General features: G+C 40.9%; 1 protein-coding gene across 5 annotated transcripts in view; it reads right to left on the reverse strand.

The window, feature by feature from the left end:
• Positions 1 to 15,218, reverse strand: part of ITGA6 (integrin subunit alpha 6) — a 42,273-nt gene that overhangs the window by 19,625 nt on the left and 7,430 nt on the right. For all 5 annotated transcript variants that reach the window (XM_058809125.1, XM_058809124.1, XM_058809121.1 and 2 more), the window contains 3 exons: positions 3,250 to 3,377; positions 2,732 to 2,811; positions 740 to 995 (listed from right to left, as the gene is read on the reverse strand). In XM_058809125.1, coding sequence (XP_058665108.1) covers positions 740 to 995; positions 2,732 to 2,800 — 325 coding nt within the window. In that variant the 5' untranslated portion in view covers positions 2,801 to 2,811; positions 3,250 to 3,377. The remainder of the gene's footprint in view (positions 1 to 739; positions 996 to 2,731; positions 2,812 to 3,249; positions 3,378 to 15,218) is intronic.

The raw sequence follows: 15,218 nt of genomic DNA on the forward strand, positions 1-15,218 counted from the left end.
GAGGATCAGATGTTCTCAAGAGGAAAGTATTTACAGCTGTTGGTGTAATAAAATGTGATGGGAAAAATCACTTCTAGAGACTGAACTGGGCATTTAGATGCTTCTGAACATGAACTAACAAAGAATATCCAGGGTTTTTTCCCCTTATGTTTTGGACAATCTCCTAGATGACACAGAGTACTTGGCTCTTAGATTATCCATGAAATTTTACATGGACATGCATGGATTTAGATATGAATATATGTAGTATTGCTGTTACCTTCCTGCAACCCTTCAATATTTATTTTGGAATGTACTGGTTTCCACAAACTTCACGAAGAATAAAGGAGAGAATATTGCAGAATAAACAGAGTTCAGCAGCTATCTAACATTTGTTCAAATGCAGAAAAAGAGCTGGTCAAGTAACTCATAAAAATTTAGTAGTTTGTTCCTGTATGTAAGTGTCCAAGTAAACTCTCAATCCCACCGTAAGATTAAGACTAATAAAGGGAAAAACTGCTGTACATATGTGCAAAGTTCCATTATTCATAAATACACACAAAGATATTTAAAGAAACTTCAGTTAAGTGTTGATATTTGGATACTTAGAAGCATAGCATTTTGTAAAAACAGAGTAAAATCATTACATCCCTATAATCTCCTCTTCCCTTAAAAAAAACAATTAAAACTCTGGATTCGACCTTTGAGAGCAGTCTCAGAGGAAATGGGAAGGGTAGGCAGGAAGGAGGCCAAGTCATACCTTTCCAGTTGTAAGTGCCTGGGGCACCAAACACAATATAATGATAGTCTCTAGTAAAAGTAGCAGCAACACCTTGCTGACAGGAACCAAACTTCTCATGGCCTCTCAAACGACCATCACAAAAACTCCACACTCCATTATCCATATCATCCTTAATAGTGAGGTCCTGGCTGAGCACATAGCACCTTCCAATGATATCCCGGGTTTCCTGCACTGTGTTTACATGCTGCCTTTTCTCATAGCGATGTGCGCACGTCTGCAAGACAGAAGAAACAACGTGTGATGTGTCTGTGTGTCGTGCATGGCTCAGCACAGAAGGCAGCGCTCATGGAGCAGTGCAGCCCCTCCTGCTACCAAGGCACCCTGCAGACACACCCAATGCAGAACGCAATGCTTCCTACAGGCAACACGTGGGAAAGGTTGGGCACCTACAGGTACAGGGCAAAGCAGGCTGCTTCATGGTGAAGGACAGCCACAGGGTTAAATCCCTAAAGCCCTTCCTGACACTAAATCCCTCTCTTTCAAGAAGTAAGGAGAAAACCACCCTCTCTCAAAGAAAGAAGTGGCTGTTTCCCAACAGCTCTCAAAGGACTGACACACTCGTGCAGGACACAAGAAACTACCATCTACCCAAGACTATTCAGAACCTGCCCCTTACAGAAAAGCGCCACTAAGCAGAGGCTGAAAGCTTCTGCAGTGGAGGGGAGGGAAGTTGCTCCTACTTCCCTTGTTGGATGTTCCATTTACAGGGTAAATGTCACTGGGGCAGAGCTGAAGCACTAAACACATCCTGTTCCTTATCCTTTCAGACTATCCTCCGAGAAAAGAATTTTCATGAAATATTTAAAACAAAGGATGAACAGCCATTGGCTAAGCAGTGTAAACACCAAACCATTGTATAAAAATGTGAACAACCAAATGCCTTTGCCAGCAGTGTTTCTGGAAGACTCAGATGTAGCAGGTTGTGTGAAGAGCACAAGCAAAGTTTGTCTCAGCTGACAAACCTGTTCTATGGTTCCTATCAAGGCCTGCATGTTATGCAAACACCCAGCTGCTCCACATTAGAGCACTGCAGTACTGTCCTGCTGCAGTGACCTCCAGGCTGCTCACACCTCATCTGAGAAGTGCATTCCCCACTCACCACAAAAAGACAACATAGCATTGGTTGATGAGCGATTATTCAGTGAACAGGACTGTTTCTATGTGTTCCTTCCCACTCTGGGTTCTGAGGCAGACCAAAGCCAGTTATTACTGCCTCTAAATGCTTAAATAACCAGATACACTTCCAGAAGTCACCTCCCCCAGGTTTGGAAGCAGTGACATTAACCTCCAATTAGATGAGGAAGCTTCACTGCACACATGTTTTATGATATATGTTTTATCCTGCAGCACCACTAGAGGTTTTTATTTAACTGAGAATGTTACTTTTTAAACTCTGTCTCTCATAACTCCCAAAAACCTTTTCTGTTTAATATAAAATAAAATGTATCAATGTATTGTATAAAATAAAGAATAGCACGTAGTCTTACTGCAGTGCAATGACCACATTAATTCACAGGAGCTACTCAGTGGAAGTCCCTGATAAAAGCTAAAGTGAGGCTCATCATCTTGGAAAACAGGCTAGTAATAACCTGCTACTTTTACAGCCTTATTGAAGACACTAGTCTTCCCTATTTCTGCAGCTACTAGTAGTTAAAAGAAAAAAATGTGTACATGACTAAAAAAAAAAGTGTACCCCTTGAAAATAAACTGTCCATCCTAGATTGTTTAAAAGGTTATAAAGAGAGGCTAACTCATAGAAAAATAATTTAAAGCTCTCACAATCTCAAATGCCTTATTTTGCTAAGGAGACATTTAAGTCCTTGCCTAGGAGAAATCAAAGGAGTAAACTTAGGCAAGTTCCCTTTCAGCAAGCTGCACAGAAACACAGACCATTCAGAACATGTACTGGAGACCCCAGACATTTTTGCAAGTCAGTCCTTTAGCACTTACCACCACATTTCCTCCTGGCCCCTGACTCTGGACAGTTACACCCATCCACTGATCTTCTTTACTCTCCATCTTTGGGTCAGCTGCAAAGTATCGTAAAACAGCTTGAAATATTAACAGTTCACTACACTTTCTTTTTTCTGTTTTTTTGTTTGTTTTGGGTTTTTGTTTGTTTGTTTTTTCTTGAAGCCCATGTCAGGGGAGACTCTTCATACAGAACTTCATACAGACAGTCTGCAGGTGGCAGTGTCTGTACATGTTATCACTAACAGCTTCCATTTTATTAAACTTCTAGCCTATTACTTCACGTTACACCAATTTACAAAACAGTAAGAATCAACACCAAGATTTAAGCATCTCATAGTAACTTGGCAATTAAGCTACGACTTACTGTGATGCAAAAAGTAGTTAGGTATAAATCTCCAGAAGAAATTGTCTGATACACTGCCTCAGGAAAGGACATCAAACAAGAACAATCGGTCAACTGTTTCAATTCAAAACAAAAGCACTGAAAAACTTACTTTCCTCATCAAATTTGACACGCAGGCAATTTGTACTTGGAGATGCAATGTCACAGCTGTACAGCCCTCCTGTTCTGTTGGCTTGTTGGGCTGGAAAGGCCTTTTCCCGAGGAGCTCCAACCAGCAATCTGCAGGGAAAACAAAGTGATTTAAAGGAATATGTAGAAGGAATATTAGAAAAGAGAAAGGCAACAGAATTAGGAGATGTTTTCACCATGTTGCTAGAGGTTTGACATGTCCACATTTGAAGGTGGATGAAAAACTACACCACAGCACTGCTCTTTTAAAAAGAGAAAAGGGGGGAGAGGAAGGAGAGAAGCTGTATAGCAGTAATGCAGATTACAATTATTAGACCTGCAAGCCAGTACCTGTATTGTTATTCCTGTAATTGTTGTTGCAATATTCTCTGAGAGTGGTTGATAAAAAGTCTGGCAGTTTTGGGAAAATCATCTTTTTATCAGGGCATCAGGTGGTACATTTTACTAGAAAAATGTACCATTTAAAATGTACATTTGAAAAATCAAAATTCTATTATAAAAGCCAGATTACTAATTTAAAAATAAAAAGTGTGCACAGAACTCCAGAAGTATGACATGAACCATGCATCAGTGTGAATTTCAGCATGACTGCAGTAATACAAATGAATCAGCTTATATACTGAGCTGTGCTACGTGCTCAGCAGAATCCTTCCAGATAGAGGACACATTCCAGCCATTACTCTGTGGCTACTTACTCTGCTGTGATTTAATAGAAGAATTTTAATCAAGTTTGAGCTCATTATGCCAAAACCAGGTTAGCTTTTTCTGCAGCTATGCATTTTAGCTTTCTCATTGGCAAGCAAAACCTCTTTCTGCAGGTCAGAGGTAGGGGTAGAGCGAGGGGATGCTCTTCCAGCTATCACCATCTCCTTATAGTGGCAGATGAAACACAGACACTAAGAACCTAGGAACTTTTCCTCTGCAAATGAAGAGTGACAAAAACAAATTCTTAATTTCTCTTCACCCATGCTCACAGTATGATTCATTTTATTTACTGGGACTTTTCTCCCTGAAAGTCTGTGGACATGGTCTACTGTAACTACTTTCACTTAGGTTTGAATGTCCAAAATCATGTTCCAGAATGCATATTCAGATAACAAAATAATGCCCCGATGTCAAGAATGCAGTGGGAGATGAGAAGCCAAGATACTCCAACACACAGACAATTTTACTGATTTTCCTATCCCCATGGTAGGTTTGCCTTGTTACTCTACAGAAAACAGAAGCTCAGCCATACAGTATACTGAATATAAACATCTCTGAGCATCAGTTCCTGTCAGAGACTTAGCTTTTTATTGAGTTATGATGACTTAATATCTAATGTTTACCATGAGTCCAACGTCAGAGAAAAGCAGAGAATTGCTATTCCTCATGTAAATAACAGAAACAGATAATTCTGACTGTTAACTTGAATCCTAATTTTCCACATACCTTGTTCAATACTTACTATAACCTAACTGGGCCAATAACACTGCACAGGTGTTAATCTACAGAAAAGTAACATAATAAACCATTAATATAATTTAATTTAAAATAAGCATCTAACAAGTGACAGTGTTGGGGGAAAAAAAATCTGAATTCTCTCAAACCCTGGCATAAAACTTCAATGCTTTGAGCTCTAGTTATAATTAAAGCATGTGTTTCCCAATTTCAAACTGAAATTCTGATTTTTAACCAAATGAATCAGTCCAGTTGCCCTATTGATTAGAATTATTTTAATTATTGATTTCTCTTAATTATTTCTTGAAGATACATGATAATAACTGAAGTCCCACTGCCAATTATGAGCATCAGTTGACTTAGAGGAACAGATTTACTCCCTTACAGTCCCAGATTCATGGCCAAATATAAGACAATCCCCCAAGATGAGAGCTCCAGGACTGGTGTACGATGGTTTAACGAGGTGCCCTTACTGAGAGGCAGGCTCAGGGGGCGCTGCCTGCCCTGCAGACACCAGTGACCCCGGCTGTACCCGTGCGTGTGACAGCAGCTGTAACACAGCAGGGAGAGCCGGCCCCGCTCTCCAGACAGGGAGCAGCAGGGCAGCACATCCCTCCAAGGAACCCCAGGGCACAGCTACACCCACCCTACCTCACTGTGCCGTTACATTGCACCCCAACACAACAGCTGAGGCAAGAAAAGCTCCGTTTCACCAAGTACTACTCAAGTCTCAGAAAAGGCATCAAGACATCTTACTGACTTCATCTGCATCTGGAGCAGACCTTTAGATAAGTGTGTGTAGAAAACATGCTTCATAAGCCCACATATCTCCAAAAAGCAGAAGAAGGTGAGAACTCACTGCCCACACTCAGGTAGGCACCATGTAACTAGAGGTCCAACTCCAGGTAAACAAACAGTCTATGAACTGAAGATCTGGCTGCATTTAGAAGAACCAGTCAGATTCTGGAACAGCATGATTTACTGAATGCAACATACCACATTCCTCTGGACTGAGGGTGAGAGTGCATTAACTGCAGAGGAACTACATCCAGCACTAAAAGTGCCACTGCAATCACAAGTTTAATACCCCAGGTCAACACTCAGCACAGCTGAGGACACAAGGCTTACCAAACAGTGTCCCTACTGAGGGGGGCAAGGAGGACAAACCTGTCTGTCTGTCCCTGCAATTTCACTCAAATTCTCCTGCCCCACTGAATGCAGAAGCGGGGTATTTTTATATCTTGTTCACTGTTACCGTGCCAAGTGCTGTGGGTGGGACTGCAGCCAAATCTTTGTGGGCCTATTTGCAGAATAGGTCTCGATAGGAAGTGTACCTGGTTAGCACAAAACACTTCTGGGTATCAGGCAGAAGATGGAGACCATGTGGCCTGCGCCTCACCTGGCATTGCCACCCCCAATGCCACAGCAACACACACCACAAGCCCTCCAGCTGATTTCCTGCACCTAGAGGCACCATGGCATACTGAGCTTTGCATTTTCTTCACTACTTTATGCTTTGAACAACCAGCATTCAGCAAGAACAGTTGGGTGAACACTGAGAAGAAAGGGTGTAACTTTATTTAATCAGATATGGCCCAAAAGAGTCATTAAAGTCCAAAGTAAAATACATGAGCTTTCCATTTCAACACATACTACTGATTATTAAGCAGTAGGGTGCAGATTTTAAAACCCTCCCTGCTTTAATTGGTAATTCTTGAAATGTTTAGTAGGTAGCTGTGGCTCCTTCTCAGCTAATGAAAACAACAGTAAGAACTGGGAGTGGTTTCTGCTCACAGCCATTTGAACTCCCTCCAATACTGCTCATGAAACTATCTTGGTTGCTTCCAAAAGGAAAGTCAAAGTTAAGATGCGAAAACCATCTCAAAAGAAATCCAGAAATCATCCAACCTCCTGGAAGTATTCCCTTACTCCACAGCGAAATTCTTTTCTTCACTTACAGCCTGGAACTGTCCAAGGGTAACATATGATTTTCGCAACATACTTCAGAGATGAAAAATTATTACCAATTCATTACAGTTCTATTGTGGAAAAAACTCTCAAAAGAAATCAAGTAAAAGGAGGGTGAAGATCTTCAATGTTTTTTAGAGTAAATATCCTGTTCATCAAAGTAGGAGGCTCCCACTGAGTAAATTATATTTTGATTTAAACAAATACAAAAAATACCACAGTCTGCACCGAACTCAGATACTCTGCTATCTCCCTAAGTTTTCTTCATTCCTTAAATTCTTTCTTTTTCCATGGTGTCCTTCTGCCCAAACAAGGCACCACATCTTTGCCAGCCTTTCTTTAAAAGTAAAAGTAAACACACCCATAGTGCCTGCCCTGAGCCTTAAGAGACTGGAGTAGAAATCATGAAAGTGTTTTCTGGGTAAGAAACCATTAACCACTTCCACATATAAGTGAAATAAAGTAGTCACTGGTCTAAGTAATTTCCAATTTTGCAGGCTCCTCAGAGCACAAGTTTCAAATGGAATATTGCTGTTCTCAGGCAACAATGCTGCCACTGCAGACTTTGCACTTCATTATGTTTTCAGAAAGACTCCACAAGGGGGGCAAATTTGGAAACTGACAAAGCTAAATGCCATGAAATGGCTCACCCTTGACTGGACAGTTAAACTCCTACATCCTTTCTCTCTCCCACTTCCAGTGCTCTCTTGGGAAAGAGTTTCACTAGATTAAGCAATATAGAGCCACCAGCTCAAACTCACTTTAAATTTTACTACAAAATCACCATCACAAGTCATCTATCAAATGTTTAAAACCTCCAGGCAGAGACCCCTGATCACAATGTGGGCATCTACAGCCCTCGACCTGAGCTGTATTTTCACTCCTCTGCAATGATTTGGTCTCACCTGTTCTTAAAATTAACAAACACAGAAGATGGATGCATTTAACCACCAAAATATTTCAACATAACTGAAGTTGGTCAGTGGGACAGCCACTGTGAATATTGGTGGCCCCAGCCCTGCTTCCTGCTTGGATTTGCCATTCCACAGAAGAAACAAGTTACAGGACAAGAGCACCACAGACTAATAAGCACAGAGAGACTGTCCCTTCACACACTGGGCTGCTGATGGGAACTGGAGCTAAACTATGGGCTCCTCCAAAAAAAATCCTCCCCTGCAAAATACAACCAGTAACTGTGTCAGCAGGGAGCTTACCTGTGATGCTTTTCACAGAGACACCCATCACGGTCAGTATGCTATTAACAGCTATTTTAAGCGACTGAATATTTTCCTGATCTGCTGCTCCACAGCTAAACTTTGGAACTAACAGAGCAAAGCTGTGGCCAAGTACATCATTAATGTACTCTGTTGCCTGGAGGCTTGGCACTTGAAGGATTGCAATTTTCATTTTATTTCTTCAGCCTTTTTTAGGAAACAGATTATGACAGAAGCTGGAAAAAGAAGCCAAAAACTGCACAAGGACTAGGGCAAGCTAATACAAAGCAAAACTGGAACTACAAAGATACCTGTTGTTCTGGAAAGGCCGCTTATTATTGACTTTCTGAAAGTCACATGGAAAAATAAACACTTTCCCATCACAGTCCAGAGCCCAGCCTGTCTGGATTTGAAACAGGTTTTGCAGATTTTATTTCCAATTCCAAAGCATTTTTCTTAGAAGAAATGGTACAGTCTGCCCCAAGTTTGTGTTTCAAAATCCAGTTTTCCATTTCAGACACCACTCTCTGGCTTTAATCAACAGATACCTCATAGATTTCATACTGTCAAATAACAAGTGCAACCTGTATACTACCTACAGGTTTAACATCTCCCTTACAATCTATACATTTTTTCAGATTTAAAAGGAAGAGCACTCGTGCCAGGAACAGACTACAAACTGGTACTGTAAAATAGGTATCATACAGCTTTATAATTAACTTATGATAAACCTACAGGAGAAATAATGTTAAGGGGATTTTCACTCAGGTTCTCTAACATGGCAGGGCCTGGTACTGCAAGAAATCTTCTTAAAACAACATGTGGTTTAACTCGAAAGTGACAAGCGCACCATTTCAAGAAACTAACTTGGGAGCCAAAATCCTGGCAGTCCTAACTCAGCCCCCGCCCAGAGTCACCTTGTCGGCACTGGAAGGGCTGAACTACGGGAGTCCCACCCCTGCCAGCTGGGCACAACCCAGCCACTCTCCTCTGCAGGCGCACCAAGCTGCAGCTCCCAACAGCAGCAGGCCAGGCACGCAGGAACAGCTGCAGCAAAGCAGCCGGGGTGAGCCAGCAGCCCCCAGGCACCCACAAGCACAGAGAGCCGCGTCCGTCCCGCTGTTCCACATGGGCAGCCCTGCTCGGCTGCCAAGAGCCCCCAAGCAGGGCAGGGCCCTCCCCGGCCATGGCCTCGCCCAGCGCCGCCCCCGCTCCGCGCACCACGGGCCCTGCAGAGGAGCCGCTGTACCGAGGCTGGGCTGCGATCAGCGGCCTGTGAACATGGCTACCTCTGCAGGCCTCACAGAAATTAGGAATTACTGTCTCCTGCACTTGGGCTGCTGGCCATTCATGCCATAGAAAACCCCAGAATTCATTTAAACTTCTTCACGTTTGCAGGACTTGTCTTTGTATCCCCACGAAACGGCATCCATATAAAAAGTTCATGAAAAATTAAAGAATTATCACATCATATATTAGGTACATGTTTTAGAAAATAAACAAGAAAGAAATAAAAATATAGAAACAGTTGCTCACTTTTTTTTCTTTGGGGGGGGGGGGGGACCTGAAAGCAGTGCCCACAGTAAGTATTTGAAGGCACTACTTGTTTGAGAACTAACAACCTTAACAGGCATATACTGTTCATTCAATGTGCCAAAAGCCATTTTAAAAAAATTATAGTAGTTCTAATTCAGCACAAAACAAATATTTGGGTTGAAATGTCATTCCTCTATTTCCTTCACAGAATGAAGTACATAAGTTTCATTTATCACCATAAATAAAGTATTAAAAGGCCTGAAAGAAGTACAGCCAGAGGGATGGACATTTTACTGTAGAATCAATGGGCAATATGAGACACTTCTGCAACTAATACAGCCCTGCAGAATTGAAAGAGCAACTGCTCCTCATGCTAACCCAAGCCATATTTCCTTCTCTCATACATCTATTTATGAGATTCCCTCCTGCTCCTCCTTTTCCAGACTTACCACCATCTCCCTCTGAATTGTAGGGAGAATACCAAGACAGGTAGAAACCTCCTACACTGGATACACAACCACATAAATTCTGCCTGATTCAAGGTCTGAACAGAAGTTTATCACATTTAGTTACAACACACCAAGCAGCACCCCGGGGAGAAGGAAGCTCACCCACACCAGACCAACACTGGCACCCCTGAGCTGAGCTGTGCCCTGCCCAGCTGCCAGCCTAAGCCTGCGGGACTACAGAGCAGTACCCTGTGGGAGGGGGCTAAGGAACTCTCCATGTGCAGGAAATGCGTGGACCTTCCTGACAGGTAATCCCTAATAAGAGCTTCAGACAATGAGTACATGAACAGCCATCACACACACACTTCAACAGCCCGAAGGCACTTGCATGCTAGAGCACAGTTCTAAGTATTCCTTCAGTCTTAAAGCCATCATAGCCCTGGGCTAAATGCCTATAATCGGATCCACAGTTTGAGTAACACTTTTCTTCAAGCCATGAGCTTAATGACAAAGGCAGATGTGTCACTGGGTACATGACGCATTATGCCCCCACGCCTTCAAATTAACCGAAAACACAGGCATTCAAGTCGCTTTAAAGAACATCACTCCAATAAGGTATTTCCCTAGGAGAAACAGGTCATAGCCTGTGCAGCTGGGATGCTCAAAGAGCCCTTTTTTTATATTTCATGCAGATACTCAACCACTGATCAAACAGATCAACAGAACTAAATGACACATTCACAAGAAACTGCTCTTTATACACATCTGTGGAAGAAGAAACCATTATATTTTACTATGAATAGGAATGTTCAAACTGAGAATTTCAACCAGCTTTAAAAACTTAAGAACAAGATTTTTTGCAAAAAAACTTATGTTTGTGACTGTGCCAAGAAACCCACTGCAATCTCTTACTCTGTATATTGCTACTCCTCCACATGCACACATACCTAATTTTTACACACATCCCCTCATACATGCTTTTTTTTTTTTTCACTCCCTACATTCTCACTTGAGCAGAATTTAGAATTAGGTTTTTTTCAGGTATTTTTAACACCCTATGTTCCTGTAAGCTGCAAGTTGTACAAATACTATTGCAGCTATTTCTAGGACTACATCTGATCTGACAACAGAAGTTTTCTTCTGCTATATGCAGGAACACATCTTGGCTGGGAAGAGAAACTTGCATCTTCAGCAATATTCATGGACCACACCACATAATTATCAAACATTTCTCTAGCAGAAAAATAAATTGAGTGGATAAAAAGATTACAGGGACTTGCAAAATTACACCATATTTGTAGTAGCAGCTACAGGAATTGGCTGTATAAGAAAAAAATATACCAAATTTATTTTAGCATCTTTGGCCAAGACAAGATGGTTTTCACTTGAGGGTTTTTCACACTACACAAACATGGATAATTAAAATGGCTTTTCACACACTCTGCTAGACATCACTAACATCTAAGAGCCAGCAGACTAAACCATTATGCAGCTTCAGCTGCACTGATGACAAAGTGCAAGGCTAACAAATCTTTCTAATTCCCTTAGCAGAGTATTGTGAAAGGAGCAGTAAGTAAAGGACACAAAAAATTCAACCTCCCATGATGATGGTGTCCTTGCTATCTGCAACAGCTGCTTGCCACTTTTGACCACTTCAGGATAAACATGCATTTCCTTCAGACCTTTGACCCACGCATGTGCTGCTGAACAAACAACCCCAGGCAATACAGGAGTGAGCTGTCTTCAGCATATTTGCAATTCCTTGTTTTTTTTAAGATTTATTTTATAGACCTACTTTTGAGGAAGGTGACAATGACAGATGAATCATGCAGAGACTAAGCATATACAGCTCCATTTCCAAAAAAGTGTCATCTTCACTAAAAAGGAAGTAACACTCAGTCTGAGACAATTCTGCCATTCCTATGGACACTAGCAAACTCAACAATGCTGATCATTCCTGTCTGCTGCTCTCTATTTCTCAGATGACCTCCAAACACCTTGAAAATAGAAAACAAATGCAAGGAATACAGTTTAAAAGTGGCCTAGAAACTCGCTAGCTGGCAGTGAAATCCAGTGCAGGATCTCTCCATGTTATCCTGGAGGGACTGGAGTATACATTTTTATGCTGTAGATGGCATCTTGACAGGGCCCATCCCATAAATCCCTCCTTCTTTTCTCCTTGATTCAGCAGATCTCATTTCCTAACACAGTCTAATCATCCTCACACACATTAGCTCAACTCCTTGAAGGACATTACCTATTTTAGGTGCAGTTCTGTAAGAGGAAACAAGAAAAACAGCCACTCCAGCAAAAGCAATCAATGCATACTAGTAAATGCTCCAAAAATCTCAATGCAAGAAGCAGTACCTTTTGCCTTTCACTGTTATTTTGGTACAAAAATCTGTCTCAGGTACTTCACAGCAGAATACACACTGCCTGTTGTTTAAGCTAAGCCAACATAACTGCAGTTTTCCAAAGTAACTGCTATGGGATTCTCAAAATAATCTTAGAAAATGTGATACAATACATGAAACCCAAGAGAAGTGCATTTTAACAAGAATGCAATACCTTAGATGCAAGAGCTGCAAAAGGAGCCTTAGTAACCTATGGTATAGTTAATTTATTTTTAACATACAGAATTATTCCCTTAAAAATGGAAGCAAAACATTTTTTTCCATGTTCATATTTGTTTTCTAAGCCACATTCTTCTCCCATTACTTTCAAAGCTTGGTTGTGTATATTGCAATCAAAAATATTTAGTGCTAATAAAGGAATTATTCAATGTTTTCCAGACTATTCTACATAGTTCTTTCATCAAATATTTGTGTGCTGTTACCTACCCTTGCAATGATATACAATAATACAATGATAAGGTGCTCATTTTCCAGCTGATGTTTCACAGTACAGACCACCATCTGCTCATTCAATAATATGGATTTTTACTTACTTGCTCTTAGACTGACATTTGCCCAATAGCCTTATCTCAGTCTTGTCCTTTCCACAGAATATGCCCTCAAAATGTGGCATTTTTACAGTTATGGCCAGAATGACTCATCTAGACCCAGGCTGGTTCTGAAATATTTAAACAATGATTTTAAAGGCAGCTCTTTCAAAATGACCATGCTATCTCCAATGAGAATTTACCAGAATGCATTCCTTATAAAACTTACAGTTGCTCTGGCACATGCAGGTGGAATTTAACAGGGGAAAAAGGAATGGCCCATGCTGACTGATGAACAGCTTACTGCTGTAACATGACAGGCAACCCACTATGCTAATTTCATTTATTTGATGGAGAAATCATACAGCAACAAATTAGATCAATAATCATTCTTCTGTGCTTGTTAGGCCTTATGAAAAAAACATTTATGAGAAGCCAACATACCTGTCTGGCTTCTGCCACCGATAACCAAGAACATAACTCAAAATCAGTACTGGGAAAAAAAGCCAGCCTTCTGCAGTTTGCTCCTCCTGTAACAACTACACACCCCTTATGCAACATAAATTTGTCTTGCTTCTTTCGCCCCTGATATTAGCACAATGGATCTTTCTTGAAAATCTGTCTTTTACCACAACAAGTAAACTCTTTAACTACTCCTCCTTCCCAACCTCATTTGATCCTGACCTTTGCCACAGGACATCTATCTTGAACACAAACTCCTCTATTATCACTAAGAAAGCAAATAAGCATACTAAGCAGGTTATCCAATAATAGTCTGCATAGACAAAATCAGAGAGACACTCAAGAGAAGAAAATACAAGGTGCAGTGACACAGTAAAATCACAGCCTAAGAAAAAAGAAAATTTATTGCAAATCCTTTCTTTTTTAATTGACAGAAGCACTAACCAAGGACCATCACTATTACAGCTTTTAAACCTGAAGGTATAAACATGCATTGCTTCTCACCCAAAGTCTGAATTACACTACACCACCTCTGCATGCAGAAATTGTCATTTTTCGCTGCAGACCAGCATCATCCAGCTCTTTGTTGCTGGAGTAAAGTGTCTCTGAGCCCAAGCCCCAGAGAACACAAAAGTACTGGCTAAATGCCACAGAGGATGCACTGCAGCAGCAAAGCAATGCCAGCAGACCTGCTGACCTAAGGCAACTCTGTTATGTATTGATATAAAAGCTCACAGTAGAGACATGCAGTGTCAGCAAAACCTGTGACAAGTAAAATTTTCAGTAAGACACTGCAATTTTTAGGATTTTATGGCCAGTAATAGTCAGTGCAGTCTTGACATAAAGTGCCTATCCACAGCTTTCAATACAGCTTTTCAGCTGATAGGAGAATCCTGAATGTTAGTAACTACAGTGTCATCCCTTCTAGCCTTACACAATAACAAGAAGCCTACCTGAATTCAGCTCCATACTTGCACTGAAAATATTATCAGAATTACTTGCAAGTAGGTCTTTGTAGGTCCCTTGCAAGGCAGGATAATTTGTGATTCTATTATTCTAAACCACAAATAAAAACTGGCTAATGGGTGTTAGGTTCACACTTGGACTGACCTTAAGGGTCTTTTCCAACCCAAGTAATTCTAGGAGTCTATGATTCTATGAAATATACAAATTTAGGTATTCTTGATGTTTGTGTTCTAATTCAAGATGCTTAAGTCATTGTGAATTACAACCAAACTGGAATGGATTTGCTGGACACCTTACATGGAGTATGCATACATACAGACTGTATCTCCATATATCCTATAAAATTACATATATGTGACTACATGCACTACATATATAGTGAGTAGCTAGTATTTACATTTTTATTCTAATAGTAATATATTTATAACATATAGTAGCTAATAAATCCATAATCAGTGTAGTCCCCATCTAGAGATGCTGGATACACTCACATTTTCATCACAGGACCACTTACATTTTAACCATGTTTCTCCTATAGCTATGCCTCAGTCTCAGACTCCTCTAAGTTACAAAACTCCTTTCAGTCTGCAGGTGAAATGTGCTGCTGCTGTGCCACCACTCCCCTGCAGAACCAGAACTCCCTTTCATCATATTGATAGATTAAAAACAGAACAAACTTACACAGGGCAATAAGCCCAGCTCCTTTAGAGCTCCATCAGCCTTTTCTCCTGCCTGATTCACTATGCTTGACAATGAACCAGAACCAAACACAAAAATCCAGGGATACTGCCTTGGTACCTCCAACAATAATGTTCCTCAATGCACATAAAGTTTGTATTCAGCTGTCTTTCACACCCACACACCATTAGCAGTCCACTTTCAGTCACCATAAACTAAAGCTTTTCTCCTCTCTAACAAACTTTCCAACTCTTCTAACCTGAAGATACTCAAAACC

This window comes from Ammospiza caudacuta, chromosome 8 (genome assembly GCF_027887145.1).
Source record: "Ammospiza caudacuta isolate bAmmCau1 chromosome 8, bAmmCau1.pri, whole genome shotgun sequence".
Lineage (NCBI taxonomy): Eukaryota > Metazoa > Chordata > Aves > Passeriformes > Passerellidae > Ammospiza > Ammospiza caudacuta.